The sequence below is a fragment of the Poecilia formosa genome, unplaced genomic scaffold, assembly GCF_000485575.1.
Source record: "Poecilia formosa unplaced genomic scaffold, Poecilia_formosa-5.1.2 Scaffold37, whole genome shotgun sequence".
NCBI lineage: Eukaryota > Metazoa > Chordata > Actinopteri > Cyprinodontiformes > Poeciliidae > Poecilia > Poecilia formosa.
The window spans coordinates 2,562,523-2,586,930 of record NW_006799976.1 but is presented as its reverse complement, the minus strand read 5'-3'; the positions used below and the strand labels follow the sequence as shown (position 1 = coordinate 2,586,930).

Genomic DNA, 24,408 nt, shown 5'->3' with positions numbered 1-24,408 from the left:
AAAAATTTACATGACAAAAACCAGCCACAAAACAAAAAATAGCTTTTCACAGTCCTGTATCTCTTGTGAACTTCCCCTCTTCAGTTCTCTGTGTTTCGCGGCATAACGTAGGTGCTGCTGCAGCGACCCCGTTCTCCTGCTCCTGTGCCGTCAAACATGCTTCATATTTCCCAAGAAGGTGTGGGGAGATGTGGAGCCTGGACTGGAAACGCCTTGTCATTCGATTGCACACATTCCTGTGCTTGGCTCCTACTCCCTTGAAGCCTATTTATACAGCCAAAGAAGAGGCCCCTCACAGTTAAAAAGGGGAGACACACATCCTGAGCCGTATCCTTTTGATTTACACGCAGACTCACCTACAGATATGATCTTCAAAGGTACAAAACAAACTGGAAGTATGGTCAATAAAGGTATATTATAGGAACTCAGTCGATAGAAGGCCAACCCCAATCAATCAAATAGATTAAAGGTTTCATCTGTTCAGGTATGTCTCTCTAGTAAACCGTGAGCACAGAGCCTGAGCTGTGAGATCTAGAAAAGACACAGAGCTGAGCATTTTGAGTTTACTGATGAAGTGCTACAAATAACACAGGTCATGCTCCTCTTAGCTGATCACTTGCCTTACAAAGAAACAAAACTTTTTTCCACATTTTGACACCATACAACCACCAGCTTTGATTCATTTCACTGACGTTTTATGTGACAGACCAATTCAAAGTAGCATAAATGATTTCTGCTTCTCAGATATTTCTGCCAAGAAAAATGGGAAACCTGTAGTAACTTAAAGCAAGTCTTAAGTTACTACAGGTTTTCTCCCAGGATTAATTTTTATTTAGTTTTTTCAACCTTTCCATCAACTGATCATCTTAACCCTGCTGAAAGCATCCCATAGCATAAGACTGCCACCACCATGTTCTACTGTGGGTATTGTGCAGTCCACAACCACAAACACAAACCATTTTGGTTTCATCTGACCAGACACAATTTTAAATTTTCCCATAAAATGTAAAAGATTTACGGGTTAAAAAAAAAAAGAAGAAAAAAGTATGAATTGAAAACCATTCATCCCTTTCCTTCCACTTAATAATTATGTCCTACTTTGTGTTGGCCTATGGTATCAAACCACAGTAAGATATTTAAAAGTTTGTGGTTGTAATGTGACAAAATGTGAAAAGTTCAGGGGGTTTAAGCATCACTCTGACTGGATAAATGTGCCAACACTGGGTGGAAGTTCCCCAAACTTCAGACCAGGTGCTCGACTTGTCAACACAGGGGTAGCTTTCACCATCTGGCTCCCTCCCAAATCACTCACTTTATCTGCAACAGTCAGCTTGCGAGGCTGGATCTGGTTCTGGTCAACATCAGCAGCACTGTGGCTCCCGGGCCGATTCACGTACCAGAGGTCAGCGCAGGCAGGTTTTACTTCATTTTCTTTAAATATTATCAAAACAAACAGGTTTTCCTCAGCAACACATGTGAGACTCAATATTGTTTTATCCAGACTAATGAATGGAAATTATTTAAATTCTTGGACCTCATGTTTTTTTATGGAAAAAAGCCATAAAAGAATCTGCAATTTAAAGAGACATTTTTAGTGTTTTCACTCAACAAACTTCACTTTAATGAAAAAATTAAGCCAATCAGAAGAGTTGTAAATTCTGCCTCAGTTATATTAACATTATATTTGTGAATTGCTGGTTGTGTGTTTCTAATAATATCACTTTAGAAACAGAGTGTCCTCTCTGTAAATGAAAAGCCTCTGTTGCAACAATGTTTTTGCTAAACTAAACACAAAACTCATGGGAAAACAAGCTACTAATATGACCTGGAAATGCTTACATCATTAAATTATTTTTCATTAGCACTTCCTAGTCCTATGAAGTTAAGATGTTAACAACTTTAATGTAAAGGGAAAATAAAATTAACTCCAAAACTTAACACCAGTGGAAACTTGCAAAAAGCTGATCAGAAGTGATATGAGGGGCTCGAAGGTAGGTTCAAATATAACAGACTCACTGTGTTAAAAAGTAAAAGGATTTTAAAAGCAGTGTAAGGTCTTAGTCTTATTACCCTCAAAATCTTTTTAAAAATCTGGGATATTTTAGTTTCATACGTCTATTTTTGTTAGAGAAATTAGTGCAGTTATTCACGTACGGTAACATTTATCATGAACTGACTACAAAAAAAGGACTGTTCAGATGATTCTGCAAAAAATTTCCATAACCATAAAACTTTTAAGCATTTTGTTACATTGCAAACACAATGGTCTATGTGACAGTAAGAAGTGGAGAATTATGAAGTCGAACAATTAGGTTTATCATCCAGGTTTGTGTGCACAACCCAGAAACTCAACTTCAGTTTCATAAAACAAACATATATTCAAATGGAGGAAAGTGATTTCGTTTAATGTTTTCCAATTACCTTAAAATGTGGTGCATTTATGTTGAGCTTTTTTAGCCTGATACTCATCTGTTCTGCAAAGACCAGGAAGATATTGCAGAAAACTAACGCGGTACATCATCATTATGGTGAACAGTGAAATAAAGTGAAATGAATTAAAGCTTGTGGTTGTGACATCAAGACAAACTTCAAAAATATATGAACACTATTGTAAAGCACTGCAGCTGTGAATGGTCCGTCACGTCACACAGACACTCTTTCCCTAAATCGTCATCCCAGATGCTTTTGATAATTCACAGATTAAAGTCTTTCTCATCTTCATCACCCTTGATTGAACAACTGCTTTGTCCCAGAAGCAGCTGGACCGAGGAGTCATCTGACCACAGAACAAGTGTTTGCTGTTTTTCCGTGCGTCTGGGGTCAGATGGTGCCGAGGACTCGGCAGCAATGCAGCACAGAGTTGATAAACGCCGTCTCAGGTTACATTTTTGGATGCACTGATTGAGTGTGCTGAGTGACAATAGTTTTACAAGATGTTCTCAACCCTATGCAGCTATATTAATCCCAGGTACATGACATGGTTTGGGGTTTATGCGCATCTAAATGTCGATTTCAGCCTTAGCCTTTGTGTATCATTGGCACCCTGGACGGGTTTCCTACTTTTGGGCACATATGCCCTCTACGAATGCCCCATACGCAAGCAAACACTGGCCTTTAATGAAGTACATTTTGCATAAAACAGTATTTTTATCATCTAGCTCTAATTGTAATCCAGTTCAAGTTTGATAAGTATAACATCTGGTCAAAAACCCATTCATAGCACAAGACATGACTGGCTTCTTTCCCCACAGTAGTTTTTGAACCAGCTCATTTTCCAGATTCCAAAAAATGTCTGGGTGTTTTTTTCTTTTAAGCCATCGGGAAGTTTTTAGAAGCAGTAGAGACCCAAAGCAATGGAAGTACAAAAATGTGCAAAATGTGAATTTTGCATAATAGGTCCCCTATAATCCAGTTCTCCTGGAGATGAAGGTAGCTTTAATTTATGATAATTGGTTAAAAGGTTAAATATTTTTACTGGTGACATACAGAGAAACCATTCTATGGTGAAGTAATGATATAATTTTACATTGGGAAAAATATAATTTAAAAAAACCTACACTAGAATTAAATACCTTAGACATGAAAACCCGGCTGCAGCGTAGGATCAAGAGAATGGTGTAGCCGCCTACCTGACGAGTGGCAGTGGGTTTCCTTGAACTCTACACTCCAGACGAATGGGGCTGCCTTCAGCCACTTCCTGACTCTTCAGCTTTTGGAGGAACTGAGGTGGGGACAGGGGTTCGGATGCCGCTGACGCTCCAGCATGTAGGTGCCTCTCTGAACCCCCCTGTCCCATCTCCGGTAGGTTATTGTGTGCATCCTCTTGTTGGCCTGGAGGCAGGGAGGAAGTGGAGACCAAGCCTGGAGGGACGGTCTGCTGGCTTCTTGGAGACAGGTAGCCACTGTCAGGAGAGGAGGATTCCTCCTCCACCTGCTGAGCAGAACCTTTGAAAATGGATGACAGTTCCTCGATGAAGGTGGCCGCTCGGCTGCAGAACTCTGTGACTGAAGCCGCTCGGTCGTTCAGCTCCAGGCCTTCGTGAACCAGCCTGGGCTTGTCTTGCTTGTACACAGGCTGGATGGGCTTGTGCCTTACAACCTTCTCAGCTGAGGACAGAGCCTCACTGGAGATCTGTACGGGTTTGCTGATGGGAGAAATCTGGTTGGAGGAAACTGAAACTGCTCCATTGTCATCAGGGCAAACAGCTTTGGTCTGGTGGTGAAGGTTTGGGCTTGAGTTGAGGTTTTCAGTCGTTTGAGAGGGCACAACAAGTGGGGAAGGGACAGATTGGAGAGCCTGCTCCAGTTGTTTAAGACTAGAGGGGTCTTGATCTTCACATTCGTCCGCCTCGCCGAAGGCCTCCCGGGCCAGGTCCAGGCTAAGATTAATCTCCTCCGCGCTCAAGAAGGCAGTCAGATCTGCAAAGTCCCCGTGTCCAGAATCCAGCTCTGTCGACGAGTCAAGGTATAGCTCTCCGTCGGAGGAGGCCTCAGAAAACACACCCGCATCGCCCTCTGAAGTCCCACCTGCTGCTGGATCCTTGAGCAGCACTGAAATGGGGAGTGGTTGATTCCAACTCCCGTCCTGCATCCTGAAAGACAAACATGCCTCATTAATCAGCCCGTTTTGGTTGTTTATGGTGCAGGCAGAAAGAGGACTCACTGTACATGACATATTCATCTGCAAAAAGGCCATGACAGCAGGTCCAGTTTAAAATAAAGACTTTATAATACAGTAGTGTATCATTCGCTCAGACAGCCATAGCTGGCAGGGTGACTCAGGCCGCTGCTGTCTGGACACAGCTGGTGGGTATTAACAAAGGTCTTTACTCAGGTTCTGGTCCACATCGCTGACATTTCTCTGTTGCCTTGTGTCTAGCTCAACATACAGTCATCACATCACTTAATACAGGTTCCAGAGTCATTTGCATTTATCGGTAAGGATGTATATAAAAGTCTTAAAATAAAAAAGTTGTTGTGCAGACTCGGTGGCCCTTGCTGCAATTCTTCGACTTTCGTCATCAGAGATGTTTTTATCTCACCTGCCAACATTAACTGGAGTCCTCGTCCAGCCTTGTTTGTCAAAGTTCAAGTTGTTTTAAGCTATTGCTTTGACGGTCAAGTCATTTCCTGTGATTTACTGGGATGGCAAGTTCTCTTGTCTTGCCCATTTTGATGAGACACACTTATACATGAATAACTGAAAATTCTCAATTTCCAATTGACAGTCTCTGTCCTCATCAACTTATCAAAGTAAAGTAAAGGCACAGTGGTGTGAATGAGTATTTGTCCCCTTTTTCCTTTTGCTTTTATCTATTTCTATTTTTTGGTGGCAGTTCTTTTTATGTTTCATGTCATTAAACAAATTTCAGCATCAAACAAACATAATCTGAGTAAATGCAAAACGTTATTTATTTTTATTATCACATTTCCATGTATTAAAAGGGAAAAAAATAATATCCAAAGCATACCAGCATGCCCACATCTGCATGGCAACGATAACCAAAAAAGAAGATTTTGGCGTGGTCTAGTCAAAGTCTGGACTTAAAGATGTATTTATCACAAATTAATAAATGCATTTAGTTTATGTTGAACAACATAAACATCAGGCAAATGCTTTAAGTTTTATTAATCCTATTGCATTTCTTTCTTTTTCAATATAATTTCCTTTTGTTTTACTTTTGAATGAGCCACACATGCATTTGATCTGAATGCCTTGGATAAATATTATTAAAACTAGATGAATGGAATGGAAACTGGTGTAAAATGTTATTTCATAAACCAAAGGTGGAGAAAAACAATAATTTTAAATATAATCCAAGCATGCATATGGAGCTAATTATAAGTTACTCTTACAGCATTATTAAACTTTGGTAACGACGTACCAAGCATTGCTTTTTGAAGTCAAAATGGAGCAGATTTCCTCTGCTCTTTGAGCTGATCTCCTCTGACTCTGAGCTTGTGAATAATATGCTGCGAAACCTTTGGACTTGATACGCGGATGATGTGACGCTCAGAGCCTCACGGCGTCCCGGAGACCAGCTGTTGTTATTTATAATCCCCTGCGGCTCTGTTTCACAGCAGCACCGCGGCCCCTCCCACCCGGAGCAGAAGGAGAGGAGGCCGTTACCTCCAAACGCTCACACAGGTATCAGTGGAGACATTTTCACAAACAAGCAGAGACAATCACTTTAGAGCGAGAGCGAAAACGCAGAAGATTTCCACAGAATCGATTTGTCTAAAAGGAGAGACAACGGCACAGATCTGATTCAATGTGAACGTGGAAAATCTGTGACAATGATCGACATAATCTGTCTTTTATGTTTCATTTTGAAAATACTGTGTTTTGTTTGTGCACTAATTAGTAAGTATATGCATGCTGTAAATGCTAACACATTACAGTCTGATCATTTGATATGTTGAAGGCAAAGTTATACTTCAAAATAAGAGGAAATTATAACCTTGGAGTAACCTGACAGAGAAGATAACCGCTGATGTACAGAAAACAGCTGTTTGAAACACTTTACTACACAATTAAATGATTTAAGCTGTTTGACAAACAACTAAGAAACCAGCCCTTAAAATATGATTAATTTAAAAATCTATATTTACCTTCAAGTGTCCCTGTGTGGCTGAAGGTTCTTCCCTGGTTCTCCAGGTCCAGGTTTGTCTTGTTTATGTGGGAACGAAACAAAACTAAGCTTCTCTTCGCTATCCCTCGCCTTATTGGTCAGACAGTCAGCAGGATCTCTCAGGTTCAGGGTCCAATTGCATACTGCAGCTTGCTGCTGTCCCATCTGTGCTGGTCCCTAGCTGCTCACTGTGTGGGGCTATATTTGGCCCCTGACTCATGTTACACAGCCAGACTGCTGGCAAGAGGACAGAGTATTGAGGTGGTCCTGAGGAACAGAAGGTGACATTTTCTGCACTGATCTGGTATTAATTAAACACAGTGGGCACAGACAATCGTAACGTTAGGACATCACACGTATACTCTGCTGCTATAAGCTTGTAAAGCTGGGAGCAGGGTGGGGCATCATGACTAGCTTTTGTCTTCTTATTGCGCCTGAAAAGACAACAGTGTTGCTTCTTTCTCCTGCTGAGTTGACCCCATGACCCCGACCACTCAACTGCTTTTATTTTTCCCCAATAATCTTCACAATCTAGTTGAGGTTACAGTTCAGGAAAATTTTGTTCAAGTTTTTTTTTTAAGTAGTATTTTCAGCTGTCTATCCATCCAGTAAATGCATTTTTCAACTTTCTTAATCGTCCATTATAAAATAACACCTCTGACCTGCGGTCAAACCGTCTGTCAGATAGTCAGGCTGTTGGGGGCCATACAGCCTCACTGGGTCTATTTCTGGTCTGCTATCACATTTTGTGCTCCATGAGCTATTCTGGTTCTTCTTGAATCTACTGATTACAGTTAAGTGAGGTGATAAGTCCAGAAGGATTTTTTTTTTTTACTGTCATCACACATGCCTGCTGTCCAGCAACTAATGAGCAACCTGGAATTATCTTTGGGGGTCAGTCTACAGCAATCAGCTCCCTGGGTAAGGTGTCAAGAAATGACTGCATTATTCAGGAGTTACTTCTTAATATAGTATACAGACATAGTTCTGTTTTCTGATGCATGTAGAGTAGAACTGGAAAATTTCCAGCTTTCCTTTGACCATGACTGTAAACTGCAATATCCTACAGTGCTTCGGCAAAATATGTATACCTCTAAAACATTTAAAGTAACACAAAGTAATGTTAAGTGGGTGTGGAGGATATTATATTTTAATTTTTCTATTTAATTATAGTTTTAATATTAATTAGATAGATTAAAGCACACATGAAGAAAAGAAAACATGTCTACCATTTTTCAGTTTAAAACAAGGCTGAATTAAACGTCAAAAATCTACTTTCATTAGTTAATAGTTCACAGTTATGCACTACTTGGTCTTGTAGTCTACCAAGTAGTACATTACTTGGTGAAAAAGACGTTAAAGATTGTAGTTTTTACATAAAATCAATGTGCGAAAAGTTGAAGGAACGTGAATACTTTTACCAGACACTTCGTCTCAACAGTTCTGCTCTATTTACGAATCGAGTTTTCGCTGCTGAGAATGTTTGTCTCTTCGCGCCTCCCGTTGCTCCTGCTGTGATTGGTGGAAGTGAAAATATGGCGGCGTCTGTGCAGCTGTAAAATAATAGAAAGAAAACCTAAAGTAAGACTCTTGAGACGCTTTATAGAGGTCAATGCTGTCCTTTAGCTTTCGCCAGTTTTAGGAAACGGGACGGTGACATAACTATAATGACTCTCTCTCTTTGCTTTAGCTTCTCGAGGTTGCTAACCAACCTGCTAACAACACAGCATTTCACCAGTGGAGCAGCTCCTTAAAGGTGAGTGAAGTAGCAGGCCAGCCTCTGGTTTTGTTCGTCGTTATCCTAATTAACCAGCTGTCAAATGTTACGGCAGCTTGCAGCCATAAACATTTTCCCAAACGGATTCCTTTTATGGTCCGAAATTGTTGTAACTTCATCCCAATTTGTTCTTCAAATTCATCATTTTGGATTTTCATATCACGTCGATTAAGTGTAGTAGAAGTTATTTTGTCAGTTTCTCAACAGTGACCTGGGATTCGTACACAGTGTGAGAAAATAACTGGAAGATTGTGGAAAAAGAAAACTGAGCACTGGAAAATGCTTGTATTTTCCTAAAATGTGTCCTTTGCCTTATGATGATCGTGAGAAATTGAGGCGTAGCATCCATTCATCTGCCCATCTTTTACTCCTTCCATCTATCCGTCCCCTTTCAATATGTCAATTTGTTCCCATCGATCATCCATATATTGAATTGTTACCAATCTCTCTTTCTTTGTTAATCCATCCACTGCATGACAAATTAAAACAAACTCAATAATTTTCATTTATCGTTTTTCCTTTTTTTTCTCTTTTTCTACCAAAAACTGGATAATAAAAGTCTTCAGTCTGGTGCTTTGGTCTCACCTAGCCCTTTTTTTTTAAGGAAAATATTGTTTAATTAATTTTATTTGTTGTTTTGTTTATTTATTTTGGATATTTAGAATGTCTTCCAGTCCCAGTGATAAATGTTCATTATAATTCAAAGTTTATTGATCTTTGAGAATGTGTTCTTGACATTATTATTCCATTACCTACATCTTACCTGAAAATGGTCACAAAACGACAATGTTATCGTTTACCACACTAACTGCCTATTTACACATAGCCCTGAAGTTGAATGCAACATAACTGGTATATTATAAGAGAAAAAAAGTGTAAGTACGTATAGTTAGAGCAGGTAGGCAGTAAGAAAGGCCAAATTATTCCTCTACAAACTACAGCACTAAGTTATCACTGGATTGTGAAAAAAAATTAAATCCTGTTTGTATTTCTCCACCTTTCCCAGCTAACATCATGCCAGCTTTCCGGCAAGTGGGAGAGAAGCAACTTCCCAACCCTGTGAAGTGTATGGCGTGGTCTCCTAAGAGGGACCTCATTGCTTTGGCCAATACAACAGGAGAGGTGGGTTCAAACACAGAGAACGGCTGAGTGTAGGACTTTTAGTGTGCAGTAGTTTTATTTTTTTGTAACTCTAATAACTTTCTGCAGCTGCTGCTTCATCGCTTGGCAAGTTTCCAGCGGGTTTGGAGTTTGGCACCCAGTGAATATACTGGGAAGGAGATCACTGCGCTCACCTGGAGACCTGATGGCAAAAGTAAATGATGGTTTTGAATATATTTACCTGCGTGTCTGATGAAATTATGTAAACATTATGGTTTTGGTTTTTGCTTTAATCGGCAGTTTTGGCATTCAGTCTCGGAGACACAAAGCAGGTGGTTCTGTGTGACGTCGAGAAAGCGGAGATCCTTCACATGTTTCCGATGCAGAGTTCGGTAACCTGCATGAACTGGATGGAGGTGGTGGAGGAGAACAGGTGCGGCCCAGGTTCACGATACAAACCAGTACGCGTGTAATCTGGTTAGAAATGTGCAAATGATTTTCGTTCGGTTTCAGTTCCCTTGGCTCCTTTTATAACTCCGAGGATGAATCCAAGCTTTTCCTTCCTGAATTACCAACACTCCCCAAGAGGTAAAAGCACTGAGTGTTCATTCCACCGCAAGACTGCAAGTTTATTTTGAGCTAAGTAACATGATCCAAACTTTTCCTTTCTAGCTACAACACTACTTCAAAGATATTCAGGTGAGATTTAAATGATGGATTTTCTCATTTGGTGTCTGAGTGGAAGCTGAATGTGTTTATCCATCTTTGCCACAGTGAGGAAAAGTCAGACGAGATCCTCAACCTCCTCGGAGAGGTTCGGTAAGGGCTCCTTAGTGGATATGAAAGATTACGTTTTTGATTCAGTTGTTAAATCAATTTGTAATTTTCTCTTGCTACCCAACAGGCTGAACATCCTTGTTCTTGGAGGAGATGCTGGATGTGTGGAGCTTTATGCATACGGGATGTACAAAATTGCCAGTCTTGGCGAGGTAAGGTTTTTTTTTGTTGTTGTTGTTTTAAATATGGTTCCTTATCCTGTCCAGTGGTCTGAGGCTGATTGAAGTGGACCTCTCCATCATGCCATATATTTACATACTGGAGAAAGTCATAAAATACACAGGATTTATGCTCCTGCAAAAATATGAATGGCTTATAAAAATGGAAAGTTTTTTATTATTTTTTTTACTCAAGATATCAAAGTAATTTGTATTGTCATAGTTATAGTTTTCATAGTTTTTACATAAACTGAAAACTGTTTACTTATAATAAAATGCTGTGATTTTTATCCATTTTTCTTTCATAAAGTCAGAAGAACCAAAGATATTCCTTTCAATAATCGTCAAAAGTTATTTCACTGGGTGAACTTGGCTGGTTTTTATTTTCTGCAGGTGTCGGGATCATGCCGCAGTCTGAGTCTGTCCAGCGATCTCAAGTCCCTGTCTCTGATCACAGAAGTCCAATCCGCTGATGGCGTCTCGGAGATCTGCTACGTTCAGGTGAGCCGGATCCTATCACACCATCGTCTTCATGGCCTTCTTCTGCTCTGACCTGGATTTTTTCTTTTTTTTTTTTATGTCATTGATGCCGTGTGACAGCTGGACACGAGTTTGTTGTCGGACTGTCTTCCAGAGGTCACAAAGATGGCCCGCAAGTTCACCCACATCTCCACGCTGCTGCAGTACCTGCACCTCTCACTCACCTGCATGTGTGAAGCCTGGGAGGAAATCCTGATGCAGATGGATCTCCGTCTCACCAAGTTTGTTCAGGTTTGTCGTTAAATACTCTTGTGAGATAAAAGTAATTGCAACCTGTGCTAAGACAAACTTGTTACAAAAGTCTATTATATACAGAGCAGTTCAGTTAATTTAGGAATAAATTACCTAAAAACAAAAACGATTTAAAATCACACTTTCTTTTTAAAAGAGCACTGAAATCTTATTTTTTTTAATTAAATACAATTTTTTATATGAGTTCATGTGTTTAATATGTATAAACTCTGACTAATTTTGTGATTTTATTTTAGTGTCGACATGGTCTCATGTGCTGCATGAATATTTTTGGGTTTTATCAGTTGGACCCCTGGAAGCTTAGTAACTACTTTGATGGAAACTAACAGGGATCCTGACAGATAAACAAAGAAACAAATGCTGTTTTTGTCTGACAAAAAAAAAAATTAAGGGATTAAAGGTTACAATACTTCCACCAGAAAAGGACTAAAACCCAGTTGTTGATTCTTTTGTCCTTGTAGGAAAAGAACACGAGCACCCAAGTCCAAGATGAGTTTTTGGACCTCCTGCTGTGGGGGCAGTCTAGGTGGTTTATTCTTATTTATTTATTTATTTATTTATTTATTTATTTCACATTATAGTGTTGTGATATCTGCAGTGGCCTGCAGATGGTAGCAACACACCTTGAACTGGTTGAAGTGCTTTTTGTGGATTTATTTCCATGTGTTTGTTAACGTGGTCATTTTCTCCTCACTTGTTTCCTCCAGTCCCGAGTTGCAGGCTCTCCTCATGAACCAGCTGACCGTCAAGGTAAAATCAGAAAATCTTTAACTTCTAGATGAATTTAGGTCATCCCATCCAGAAGCACCAGGAGGTGGATTTAAAACATTTCCTGTCATTCTGTGTCAGGGCTTGAAAAAACTGGGTCAGTCCATTGAGTCTTCTTACTCCAGCATCCAGAAACTGGTGATCAGCCACCTGCAGAGGTATGTCGTCTCTTTGACCCACCTGGGAATTTTTGATTTTGTTCTATTAAGATGTCTTTTTTGTGTCTTCTGCAGTGGCTCTGAGGCTTTGTTGTATCAGCTGAGTGAGGTGAGAGGAATGTCCCTGTGGAAGCAAAAGTTTGAGCGCCTCGGCTTGGATTCGGATGCTATTGATGGTACCAGACTCAACACATGCACAATGTTTACAATTTGTCCATTTTAGCTCCTTCCTCATTTTGGATTTTGTAGTTATAGTCGTTTCATATCTGACCTTTTTTTTGGGGGGGGGGGTAATGGAGTCGTCAGAATGTTTCACACCAATCACGTCTCCTTTTCTAATGGAGCATTTCATGCCCACTTTGATAACAAGAAATTTTAATTAATTTTCTGTAACCATATAAGGACATGTGGTTTTATGACTTAAGATTTGCTAACAAGATGTTGCTTGTACTTATTCTGATTTAGAAATTTGTTACATGTCACAAGAGTTAATTCATTCATACAGGTACGGTGGCCCAGAAGGGTCAACTAAGTGCAACATCAAAAAGTCACAACTGAAGTTATATTAAACTTGCTAGTTGCTAGTATAACGTCTGCAATGACTTTTTGTTGCCTTATGATGTTTGTATTTTTTTTTTAACCCTTTTCGGCCACCGTAGTACAAGGATCAGGATCAAAACAAATAAAAATCAGGTGTTGTACAAAATGATTAAGTCAAATAAAGTTATGTTAGATTTGAATATTATTTTGAATATTATTTTGAGTGCTTACATCCATAACTCATGAAAATGTTTAACTGCAAAGAAAACTAAGCTGACTTGAAGATATAAAAGTGCACAGGTACAAATTGGTTAGTTTACAGGAATGAAATGGTAACAAATTGGCCTGGGGCTTTCTGTCACTATGTGTGTGTTTGTTTTGTGTATCCAGGTGCGATCACAGCTGTTGGCTCTTTCTCTCTGAAAGCTAACGAACTTCTGCAGTAAGTCTATAAATCATCTCAGTTTACGACATTTTATCGTTTTTACTTGTTACAACTTTTATTTTTTTACATTCAGGGTGATCGACAAAAGCACAAAAAATTTCAAAGCCTTTTTCCGATGGCTGTATGTAGGTAAGAAGGAAGTTGTTTTTTTTTTTCTTTTTTTGTTTTTTTTTCNCTGATGTACAGAAAACAGCTGTTTGAAACACTTTACTACACAATTAAATGATTTAAGCTGTTTGACAAACAACTAAGAAACCAGCCCTTAAAATATGATTAATTTAAAAATCTATATTTACCTTCAAGTGTCCCTGTGTGGCTGAAGGTTCTTCCCTGGTTCTCCAGGTCCAGGTTTGTCTTGTTTATGTGGGAACGAAACAAAACTAAGCTTCTCTTCGCTATCCCTCGCCTTATTGGTCAGACAGTCAGCAGGATCTCTCAGGTTCAGGGTCCAATTGCATACTGCAGCTTGCTGCTGTCCCATCTGTGCTGGTCCCTAGCTGCTCACTGTGTGGGGCTATATTTGGCCCCTGACTCATGTTACACAGCCAGACTGCTGGCAAGAGGACAGAGTATTGAGGTGGTCCTGAGGAACAGAAGGTGACATTTTCTGCACTGATCTGGTATTAATTAAACACAGTGGGCACAGACAATCGTAACGTTAGGACATCACACGTATACTCTGCTGGTATAAGCTTGTAAAGCTGGGAGCAGGGTGGGGCATCATGACTAGCTTTTGTCTTCTTATTGCGCCTGAAAAGACAACAGTGTTGCTTCTTTCTCCTGCTGAGTTGACCCCATGACCCCGACCACTCAACTGCTTTTATTTTTCCCCAATAATCTTCACAATCTAGTTGAGGTTACAGTTCAGGAAAATTTTGTTCAAGTTTTTTTTTTTTTTTAAGTAGTATTTTCAGCTGTCTATCCATCCAGTAAATGCATTTTTCAACTTTCTTAATCGTCCATTATAAAATAACACCTCTGACCTGCGGTCAAACCGTCTGTCAGATAGTCAGGCTGCTGGGGGCCATACAGCCTCACTGGGTCTATTTCTGGTCTGCTATCACATTTTGTGCTCCATGAGCTATTCTGGTTCTTCTTGAATCTACTGATTACAGTTAAGTGAGGTGATAAGTCCAGAAGGATTTTTTTTTTTTACTGTCATCACACATGCCTGCTGTCCAGCAACTAATGAGCAACCTGGAATTATCTTTGAGTGTCAGTCTACAGCAATCAGCTCCCTGGGTAAGGTGTCAAGAAATGACTGCATTATTCAGGAGTTACTTCTTAATATAGTATACAGACATAGTTCTGTTTTCTGATGCATGTAGAGTAGAACTGGAAAATTTCCAGCTTTCCTTTGACCATGACTGTAAACTGCAATATCCTACAGTGCTTCGGCAAAATATGTATACCTCTAAAACATTTAAAGTAACACAAAGTAATGTTAAGTGGGTGTGGAGGATATTATATTTTAATTTTTCTATTTAATTATAGTTTTAATATTAATTAGATAGATTAAAGCACACATGAAGAAAAAAAAACATGTCTACCATTTTTCAGTTTAAAACAAGGCTGAATTAAACGTCAAAAATCTACTTTCATTAGTTAATAGTTCACAGTTATGCACTACTTGGTCTTGTAGTCTACCAAGTAGTACATTATTTGGTGAAAAAGACGTTAAAGATTGTAGTTTTTACATAAAATCAATGTGCGAAAAGTTGAAGGAACGTGAATACTTTTACCAGACACTTCATCTAAACAGTTCTGGTCTATTTACGAATCGAGTTTTCGCTGCTGAGAATGTTTGTCTCTTCGCGCCTCCCGTTGCTCCTGCTGTGATTGGTGGAAGTGAAAATATGGCGGCGTCTGTGCAGCTGTAAAATAATAGAAAGGAAACCTAAAGTAAGACTCTTGAGACGCTTTATAGAGGTCAATGCTGTCCTTTAGCTTTCGCCAGTTTTAGGAAACGGGACGGTGACATAACTATAATGACTCTCTCTCTTTGCTTTAGCTTCTCGAGGTTGCTAACCAACCTGCTAACAACACAGCATTTCACCAGTGGAGCAGCTCCTTAAAGGTGAGTGAAGTAGCAGGCCAGCCTCTGGTTTTGTTCGTCGTTATCCTAATTAACCAGCTGTCAAATGTTACGGCAGCTTGCAGCCATAAACATTTTCCCAAACGGATTCCTTTTATGGTCCGAAATTGTTGTAACTTCATCCCAATTTGTTCTTCAAATTCATCATTTTGGATTTTCATATCACGTCGATTAAGTGTAGTAGAAGTTATTTTGTCAGTTTCTCAACAGTGACCTGGGATTCGTACACAGTGTGAGAAAATAACTGGAAGATTGTGGAAAAAGAAAACTGAGCACTGGAAAATGCTTGTATTTTCCTAAAATGTGTCCTTTGCCTTATGATGATCGTGAGAAATTGAGGCGTAGCATCCATTCATCTGCCCATCTTTTACTCCTTCCATCTATCCGTCCCCTTTCAATATGTCAATTTGTTCCCATCGATCATCCATATATTGAATTGTTACCAATCTCTCTTTCTTTGTTAATCCATCCACTGCATGACAAATTAAAACAAACTCAATAATTTTCATTTATCGTTTTTCCTTTTTTTTCTCTTTTTCTACCAAAAACTGGATAATAAAAGTCTTCAGTCTGGTGCTTTGGTCTCACCTAGCCCTTTTTTTTTAAGGAAAATATTGTTTAATTAATTTTATTTGTTGTTTTGTTTATTTATTTTGGATATTTAGAATGTCTTCCAGTCCCAGTGATAAATGTTCATTATAATTCAAAGTTTATTGATCTTTGAGAATGTGTTCTTGACATTATTATTCCATTACCTACATCTTACCTGAAAATGGTCACAAAACGACAATGTTATCGTTTACCACACTAACTGCCTATTTACACATAGCCCTGAAGTTGAATGCAACATAACTGGTATATTATAAGAGAAAAAAAGTGTAAGTACGTATAGTTAGAGCAGGTAGGCAGTAAGAAAGGCCAAATTATTCCTCTACAAACTACAGCACTAAGTTATCACTGGATTGTGAAAAAAAATTAAATCCTGTTTGTATTTCTCCACCTTTCCCAGCTAACATCATGCCAGCTTTCCGGCAAGTGGGAGAGAAGCAACTTCCCAACCCTGTGAAGTGTATGGCGTGGTCTCCTAAGAGGGACCTCATTGCTTTGGCCAATACAACAGGAGAGGTGGGTTCAAACACAGAGAACGGCTGAGTGTAGGACTTTTAGTGTGCAGTAGTTTTATTTTTTTGTAACTCTAATAACTTTCTGCAGCTGCTGCTTCATCGCTTGGCAAGTTTCCAGCGGGTTTGGAGTTTGGCACCCAGTGAATATACTGGGAAGGAGATCACTGCGCTCACCTGGAGACCTGATGGCAAAAGTAAATGATGGTTTTGAATATATTTACCTGCGTGTCTGATGAAATTATGTAAACATTATGGTTTTGGTTTTTGCTTTAATCGGCAGTTTTGGCATTCAGTCTCGGAGACACAAAGCAGGTGGTTCTGTGTGACGTCGAGAAAGCGGAGATCCTTCACATGTTTCCGATGCAGAGTTCGGTAACCTGCATGAACTGGATGGAGGTGGTGGAGGAGAACAGGTGCGGCCCAGGTTCACGATACAAACCAGTACGCGTGTAATCTGGTTAGAAATGTGCAAATGATTTTCGTTCGGTTTCAGTTCCCTTGGCTCCTTTTATAACTCCGAGGATGAATCCAAGCTTTTCCTTCCTGAATTACCAACACTCCCCAAGAGGTAAAAGCACTGAGTGTTCATTCCACCGCAAGACTGCAAGTTTATTTTGAGCTAAGTAACATGATCCAAACTTTTCCTTTCTAGCTACAACACTACTTCAAAGATATTCAGGTGAGATTTAAATGATGGATTTTCTCATTTGGTGTCTGAGTGGAAGCTGAATGTGTTTATCCATCTTTGCCACAGTGAGGAAAAGTCAGACGAGATCCTCAACCTCCTCGGAGAGGTTCGGTAAGGGCTCCTTAGTGGATATGAAAGATTACGTTTTTGATTCAGTTGTTAAATCAATTTGTAATTTTCTCTTGCTACCCAACAGGCTGAACATCCTTGTTCTTGGAGGAGATGCTGGATGTGTGGAGCTTTATGCATACGGGATGTACAAAATTGCCAGTCTTGGCGAGGTAAGGTTTTTTTTTGTTGTTGTTGTTTTAAATATGGTTCCTTATCCTGTCCAGTGGTCTGAGGCTGATTGAAGTGGACCTCTCCATCATGCCATATATTTACATACTGGAGAAAGTCATAAAATACACAGGATTTATGCTCCTGCAAAAATATGAATGGCTTATAAAAATGGAAAGTTTTTTATTATTTTTTTTACTCAAGATATCAAAGTAATTTGTATTGTCATAGTTATAGTTTTCATAGTTTTTACATAAACTGAAAACTGTTTACTTATAATAAAATGCTGTGATTTTTATCCATTTTTCTTTCATAAAGTCAGAAGAACCAAAGATATTCCTTTCAATAATCGTCAAAAGTTATTTCACTGGGTGAACTTGGCTGGTTTTTATTTTCTGCAGGTGTCGGGATCATGCCGCAGTCTGAGTCTGTCCAGCGATCTCAAGTCCCTGTCTCTGATCACAGAAGTCCAATCCGCTGATGGCGTCTCGGAGATCTGCTACGTTCAGGTGAGCCGGATCCTATCACACCATCGTCTTCATGGCCTTCTTCTGCTCTGACCTGGATTTTTTCTTTTTTTTTTTTATGTCATTGATGCCGTGTGACAGCTGGACACGAGTTTGTTGTCGGACTGTCTTCCAGAGGTCACAAAGATGGCCCGCAAGTTCACCCACATCTCCACGCTGCTGCAGTACCTGCACCTCTCACTCACCTGCATGTGTGAAGCCTGGGAGGAAATCCTGATGCAGATGGATCTCCGTCTCACCAAGTTTGTTCAGGTTTGTCGTTAAATACTCTTGTGAGATAAAAGTAATTGCAACCTGTGCTAAGACAAACTTGTTACAAAAGTCTATTATATACAGAGCAGTTCAGTTAATTTAGGAATAAATTACCTAAAAACAAAAACGATTTAAAATCACACTTTCTTTTTAAAAGAGCACTGAAATCTTATTTTTTTTAATTAAATACAATTTTTTATATGAGTTCATGTGTTTAATATGTATAAACTCTGACTAATTTTGTGATTTTATTTTAGTGTCGACATGGTCTCATGTGCTGCATGAATATTTTTGGGTTTTATCAGTTGGACCCCTGGAAGCTTAGTAACTACTTTGATGGAAACTAACAGGGATCCTGACAGATAAACAAAGAAACAAATGCTGTTTTTGTCTGACAAAAAAAAATTGAGGGATTAAAGGTTGCAATACTTCCACCAGAAAAGGACTAAAACCCAGTTGTTGATTCTTTTGTCCTTGTAGGAAAAGAACACGAGCACCCAAGTCCAAGATGAGTTTTTGGACCTCCTGCTGTGGGGGCAGTCTAGGTGGTTTATTCTTATTTATTTATTTATTTATTTATTTATTTATTTCACATTATAGTGTTGTGATATCTGCAGTGGCCTGCAGATGGTAGCAACACACCTTGAACTGGTTGAAGTGCTTTTTGTGGATTTATTTCCATGTGTTTGTTAACGTGGTCATTTTCTCCTCACTTGTTTCCTCCAGTCCCGAGTTGCAGGCTCTCCTCATGAACCAGCTGACCGTCAAGGTGAAATCAGAAAATCATTAACTTCTAGATGAATTTAGGTCATCCCATCCAGAAGCACCAGGAGGTGGATTTAAAACATTTCCTGTCATTCTGTGTCAGGGCTTGAAAAAACTGGGTCAGTCCATTGAGTCTTCTTACTCCAGCATCCAGAAACTGGTGATCAGCCACCTGCAGAGGTATGTCGTCTCTTTGACCCACCTGGGAATTTTTGATTTTGTTCTATTAAGATGTCTTTTTTGTGTCTTCTGCAGTGGCTCTGAGGCTTTGTTGTATCAGCTGAGTGAGGTGAGAGGAATGTCTCTGTGGAAGCAAAAGTTTGAGCGCCTCGGCTTGGATTCGGATGCTATTGATGGTACCAGACTCAACACATGCACAATGTTTACAATCTGTCCATTTTAGCTCCTTCCTCATTTTGGATTTTGTAGTTATAGTCGTTTCATATCTGACCTTTTTTTTGGGGGGGGGGGTAATGGAGTCGTCAGAATGTTTCACACCAATCACGTCTCCTTTTCTAATGGAGCATTTCATGCCCACTTTGATAACAAGAAATTTTAATTAATTTTCTGTAACCATATAAGGACATGTGGTTTTATGACTTAAGATTTGCTAACAAGATGTTGCTTATACTTATTCTGATTTAGAAATTTGTTACATGTCACAAGAGTTAATTCATTCATACAGGTACGGTGGCCCAGAAGGGTCAACTAAATGCAACAGCAAAAAGTCACAACTGAAGTTATATTAAACTTGCTAGTTGCTAGTATAACGTCTGCAATGACTTTTTGTTGCCTTATGATGTTTGTATTTTTTTTTAACCCTTTTCGGCCACCGTAGTACAAGGATCAGGATCAAAACAAATAAAAATCAGGTGTTGTACAAAATGATTAAGTCAAATAAAGTTATGTTAGATTTGAATATTATTTTGAATATTATTTTGAGTGCTTACATCCATAACTCATGAAAATGTTTAACTGCAAAGAAAACTAAGCTGACTTGAAGATATAAAAGTGCACAGGTACAAATTGGTTAGTTTACAGGAATGAAATGGTAACAAATTGGCCTGGGGCTTTCTGTCACTATGTGTGTGTTTGTTTTGTGTATCCAGGTGCGATCACAGCTGTTGGCTCTTTCTCTCTGAAAGCTAACGAACTTCTGCAGTAAGTCTATAAATCATCTCAGTTTACGACATTTTATCGTTTTTACTTGTTACAACTTTTATTTTTTCACATTCAGGGTGATCGACAAAAGCACAAAAAATTTCAAAGCCTTTTTCCGATGGCTGTATGTAGGTAAGAAGGAAGTTGGTTTTTATTTTTTTATTTCCTACATCCATATTGGCTCTTATTGAAGCTAATATTCACCTTAAAGTGTGAAATAGATGGTTTCTAAGATCCTCTATTAAGCCTTAAAATGTGATTCTCTACAGCAATGCTAAGAATGTGTGACGAACACGTACCGCCAGAGCTAAACAAGGTGAGTTTTTAGCCCAGATTTCTCATTTTTAGTCTTCCTATTATAATTTATCAGCTGCATTCAAATGTTTTATTTCCTCAGATGACTCAGAAGGACATTGCCTTTGTTGCTGATTTCTTGTCGGAGCATTTTAGTGAGGTGAGATGAGCAAATGCATCACATTCACATTTAAGAAATGCCTGAATATAATTTGGGTTGGGACTTGTTCCTTTGTTGTTTTGCAGAACGAAGAACTCTTTGATCGCAAGGGGAAGTACTTCAATGTGGAGCGAGTTGGTCAGGTAAGTGGTTTCTTTGAGAACGCTTTAAATATTTTAGAAAAAATCTGACTCTTAGATGTTTGTGTCTCATATGGATATTTTTACAGTACCTGAAGGATGAAGATGAAGACCTCGTTTCTCCACCCAACACAAAGGGAAACCAGTGGCTGAAGTTCTTACAGGAGAGCACATACCTGAAAGGTAAATTGAGATCCTGAGTTTAGACAACCAGGGTTTCCCCCAGAAAACTTGCTAGGCCCGTTGCTCAGAGCGCTACGGCAGTCATTCAGCCACCCGGCGAGTTTTTGAGTAAAAAAATCTTTAAACCTGACAGGAAATTCGAAAATATCATTGTATAGTAATGCATTTTTGGTAGTCTGGAAGATTTAATACCTAACACCAACTATAAAGGTTTTAAAAAAAGGGAGTCATAAAAAAATTAACAATGCTAAGCCTGGTGGGGGCACAAGCAAAGCCTGGTGGCCCGCCAGGCTTATAAATCACTGAGGGAAATCCTGGACAACTGACAAGGATGATTTAGGAAATCATACAGTAACTTCTTTTATATTTCATTGGTTTGTTAGTGAGCCCTTTGCTGTTTCCATCATATCCACAAAAGTCTTTGCACTTTGTCAAGAGGATGATGGAGAATGTGATTGAGCGATGCCTACAGAAACCTGCCGTAAGTTTTTGGTACACTACTGGTACATCTCAGTGATAATACAAGAATATTGTTGAAAGTTGATTAAAAAAAATTAAGCCTATTTATTATTGCCACAATGTGTTTCAGCTATTTACTCATGCAAATTCAAATTATTCTGGCTTGGAGTTAATGAAATGAAAATAGGACAACGGCTGTCAAAACTAGATATTTATATTCACTGTATAAAAAAACTAGGCAGCCCTTTTTCATACAGTTTACATTAAATCAAACTTTCCTTCTTTAGATCTTACTAAAACAGCACTAAAAAAATATCTGAGAAGCACTTCCTTTGAAGGAAGTAACACAAAGTGTTTATATACCATTGCTCTGGCATTCAGCAAATTGAATTACTAATATAAATCACCTTTCTGATGATATTCTGCTTTACAGAGATGCACCTGAATTGTTTCCTCTTCATTAGTAGTTAGTCATTAGGTTGAATCGTCTCTCAGCTTTGTGAATCTGTTTACAGGAAGTCATTGGAAGATCTGTGAAACAGGCTGTATTTTTGCCTTTGTATGCCGTGTCAGACAAGTAAAGTCTTTTTATTGTTGTATATATTTCATATATAAGACACTTAAATTCCCACAAGATGTTATTAATGTGATTACATTTTGTTTTTTCTAGCTCGGAAAAGATTCCCCACCTCTTTGAACTTCCGTCTCTGTACGTAAAACAGAAACTCCATGGAGATTTGTATCTGGATTAGCAGGAATGTGTTTTGTATTGAGCTTTTTTTTGGACCCTTCAGGTGGAATGACAAAAAAGGCAAAATGCACTGTGTTGTCTTCTGCATGCCAGAGATTTCACCAAGCAAGCTGTACTTGTTACGGAAAGGAACCGACCCAAACAGGTGCACTGTCTTCCAATCAGGAATGTCTGTCGCTTCTTTTTCTGTACTTATTACCCTGCTAACCTAATTAATTTTGCCTCTGTAGACATATTCCAAACAGCTTCATGTCATTTGACCTCAGCCATTATCTGGACAGTACAGATGATGATGGTGTTGCGGCCCAGTGAGTTTATCTTGATCTTTTTTTATTTTATTTTTCATAGCACCTCAGAAGGTGAAATATATCACTTTTAATGTAATTCACACTTTGTTTTTGGTTTTGTTTATTTATTACTTTTCTAGGTCTCGTTACGTCTACAGCTGCCTGGATGCTCGTTTCTATGACGATGAAATGCTAACGGTGGTCCTGCAGGGATCAGAGGATCAGAACAGCAGGCGCCTCCTGGCTCAGGTTTCACTTGCCTCCAGCTTGAGCTGTGACTCTGAATTCAACTGGGAGCCCGGTGTGAGGTGTGTGTGTGTTATAGTGCCTAGAAAAAGTATTCATAACCCTGAAACAGTTGTAAACTAGATTTTATATATAGAATAACACAAATCTCACCCATTTAGCACATATTTGTGAGCTGAAAAGTGTGGCATGCATTTGTATTCATATTGAGCCAATACTTTGCAAATTGACTTTTTGGTGCAATTATAGCTGGAAGTATTTTTTTTTCCTATGTCTTTTCCAGATCTGTGCATCTAAGGCTGAAATTTGTGCAAATTATTCTAAAAATAGCTCTAATCCAGTCAGACTAGAGTATCGACTCTGTTTACTAATCATCTGACTTCTGAAGAAAAGTGGTTGCACTTTATTTTACTCACAAGTATTACAGTAAAAATGGGTGAATATATTATTTGTAAAATAAATTCCAAACTGTTATTTTCTTTCCATCTCAAAAATACGAACTACTTTGTCCTGATCTGTCACTTAAAACGCTGTTAAACTATTTAAGATTGTATTTGTAACTAAAGAAAACCAAGTTTCACATTCGTCATCACCATTTATCACGTTACATGGAAAACAAAATACAGTAAAACTCTTTTGCCTTTTTTCTCTGTCTTTAAAACAAAAATAAACAAATTGATCAAACAAAATTACAAAAACATATCAAACGAGAAATGAAAACGAATGTTTTCCCTCTGTGTTACCAGGTTGGACCAGCAGTGCAGCACCATTCCCTGCCAGGGTCTGGTGTTGGGGAACCAGTGGCGTGAACTGGAAAACATGAAGGCCCAGTTTGTAGCCGTCAATGGAATCCGCAAAGTGGCCTGCGTGGTAAGTTTCAGAATTATAATTAATAACTACCAGGTCATGATTGTGAATGAGATTTTAAATCTCAGGGAAACTTATCACTCTGCTTAATTCTCTTGATAAATCTAATCAAAACGTAAGAAATTATATGAGAGATGCTGCGATGATTAACCCACATTTTTCTCACTCTTCTCATCAAAAGTTATCTTGTATCAGCTGATTTCTTTATCGAGTTTGTGTTTCAGTGGCAGTGAAAGAGAAGAGTGATAAATCATTAAATGAAGTTTAAACTACCAAAAAAAATAAAAAAAAAACATTCACGCAGGCATTTGCAATTACAATGTTGCACACATGGCCTTGAGATGTTGCTGCAGTTCAACACGTTGTACAGATCCAACATCATCCAGAATAAAATGCATGTTATTATTTTGTTTTGGTGATTGAATAGGTGCAGTGGATGGTTATTGGGTCTCTGCTGCTATAAGCGATCTCACAGATGCAGTTATTGAACCGTCACTTTTCTTTTTCACTTGGCAGCTGAGTGCCAATTTAAGACACATCCGTGTTTTTGAGATGGATGTGGAAGATGAGGAAGACGAGGGAGCCGAGTCTCAGAACGCCAGCGCTGACCAGGATGGACTGGAAACTTCGATGTCCGGCCAGGGCCCGGTGGAGGAGAGCTTGGAGTCAGAGGGAGAATCCAGGGAGCAGGAAGGGGATGTGTTTCAAAAGTCAGAGGAACTTTTACAGTCACAGGAAGCCTTGTAACTCGTGTGGCGCTCATGCTGTATGAACTCTAAAGGACTGGGCTTACTTTTTTGTAAACATCTTTTTTATATTTAAAAATAAAACATCTTTCTGGATTTTTTGTGGGGTAATTTTCCTCTTTTACTCTAAATTGTATGTTCTCATACATATGAACCTAAACATTATCTTTTTTTTT

General features: G+C 38.9%; 3 protein-coding genes across 3 annotated transcripts; 2 read left to right on the top strand and 1 right to left on the bottom strand.

Annotated features, from left to right (window-relative positions):
* Positions 1-344: 344 nt before the first annotated feature.
* On the bottom strand, positions 345-6,005 carry LOC103137178 (palladin-like). The gene is made up of 3 exons (XM_016670717.1): positions 5,886-6,005; positions 3,630-4,592; positions 345-356 (listed from the first exon to the last, which is right to left on the bottom strand). Exons 2-3 carry the CDS (start codon positions 4,589-4,591, stop codon positions 353-355), a joined length of 966 nt encoding a protein of 321 aa, XP_016526203.1. The 5' UTR covers position 4,592; positions 5,886-6,005; the 3' UTR covers positions 345-352.
* A 2,097-nt stretch (positions 6,006-8,102) lies between these two features.
* On the top strand, positions 8,103-13,809 carry LOC103137176 (anaphase-promoting complex subunit 4-like). The gene is made up of 18 exons (XM_007550790.2): positions 8,103-8,213; positions 8,323-8,388; positions 9,416-9,531; positions 9,619-9,724; positions 9,811-9,943; positions 10,024-10,098; positions 10,183-10,209; positions 10,285-10,329; positions 10,415-10,499; positions 10,899-11,006; positions 11,106-11,276; positions 11,759-11,823; positions 12,005-12,047; positions 12,147-12,223; positions 12,299-12,399; positions 13,154-13,205; positions 13,282-13,337; positions 13,754-13,809. Exons 3-18 carry the CDS (start codon positions 9,424-9,426, stop codon positions 13,807-13,809), a joined length of 1,308 nt encoding a protein of 435 aa, XP_007550852.1. The 5' UTR covers positions 8,103-8,213; positions 8,323-8,388; positions 9,416-9,423.
* Positions 13,810-15,002: 1,193 nt separating this feature from the next.
* LOC103137132 (anaphase-promoting complex subunit 4-like) lies at positions 15,003-24,328 on the top strand. The gene is made up of 29 exons (XM_007550722.2): positions 15,003-15,110; positions 15,220-15,285; positions 16,313-16,428; positions 16,516-16,621; positions 16,708-16,840; positions 16,921-16,995; positions 17,080-17,106; positions 17,182-17,226; positions 17,312-17,396; positions 17,796-17,903; positions 18,003-18,173; positions 18,654-18,718; positions 18,900-18,942; positions 19,042-19,118; positions 19,194-19,294; positions 20,048-20,099; positions 20,176-20,231; positions 20,369-20,415; positions 20,497-20,553; positions 20,640-20,696; positions 20,783-20,876; positions 21,260-21,357; positions 21,851-21,912; positions 22,006-22,044; positions 22,130-22,231; positions 22,317-22,394; positions 22,514-22,681; positions 23,366-23,489; positions 24,003-24,328. Exons 3-29 carry the CDS (start codon positions 16,321-16,323, stop codon positions 24,231-24,233), a joined length of 2,409 nt encoding a protein of 802 aa, XP_007550784.1. The 5' UTR covers positions 15,003-15,110; positions 15,220-15,285; positions 16,313-16,320; the 3' UTR covers positions 24,234-24,328.
* The last annotated feature ends 80 nt before the right edge of the window (positions 24,329-24,408 follow it).

Bases quoted from the DNA above. Each gene is read 5' to 3' on its own strand.
- LOC103137176 (XM_007550790.2), top strand. From the start codon at position 9,424: ATGCCAGCTTTCCGGCAAGTGGGAGAGAAGCAACTTCCCAACCCTGTG. The intron at 10,330-10,414 runs GTAAGGGCTCCT...GCTACCCAACAG, and splicing joins AACCTCCTCGGAGAGGTTCG to GCTGAACATCCTTGTTCTTG. The intron at 12,224-12,298 runs GTATGTCGTCTC...TGTCTTCTGCAG, and splicing joins GTGATCAGCCACCTGCAGAG to TGGCTCTGAGGCTTTGTTGT.
- LOC103137178 (XM_016670717.1), bottom strand. From the start codon at position 4,591: ATGCAGGACGGGAGTTGGAATCAACCACTCCCCATTTCAGTGCTGCTC.
- LOC103137132 (XM_007550722.2), top strand. From the start codon at position 16,321: ATGCCAGCTTTCCGGCAAGTGGGAGAGAAGCAACTTCCCAACCCTGTG. The intron at 18,719-18,899 runs GTGGTTTATTCT...TGTTTCCTCCAG, and splicing joins CTGCTGTGGGGGCAGTCTAG to TCCCGAGTTGCAGGCTCTCC. The intron at 20,877-21,259 runs GTAAATTGAGAT...TTGGTTTGTTAG, and splicing joins GGAGAGCACATACCTGAAAG to TGAGCCCTTTGCTGTTTCCA.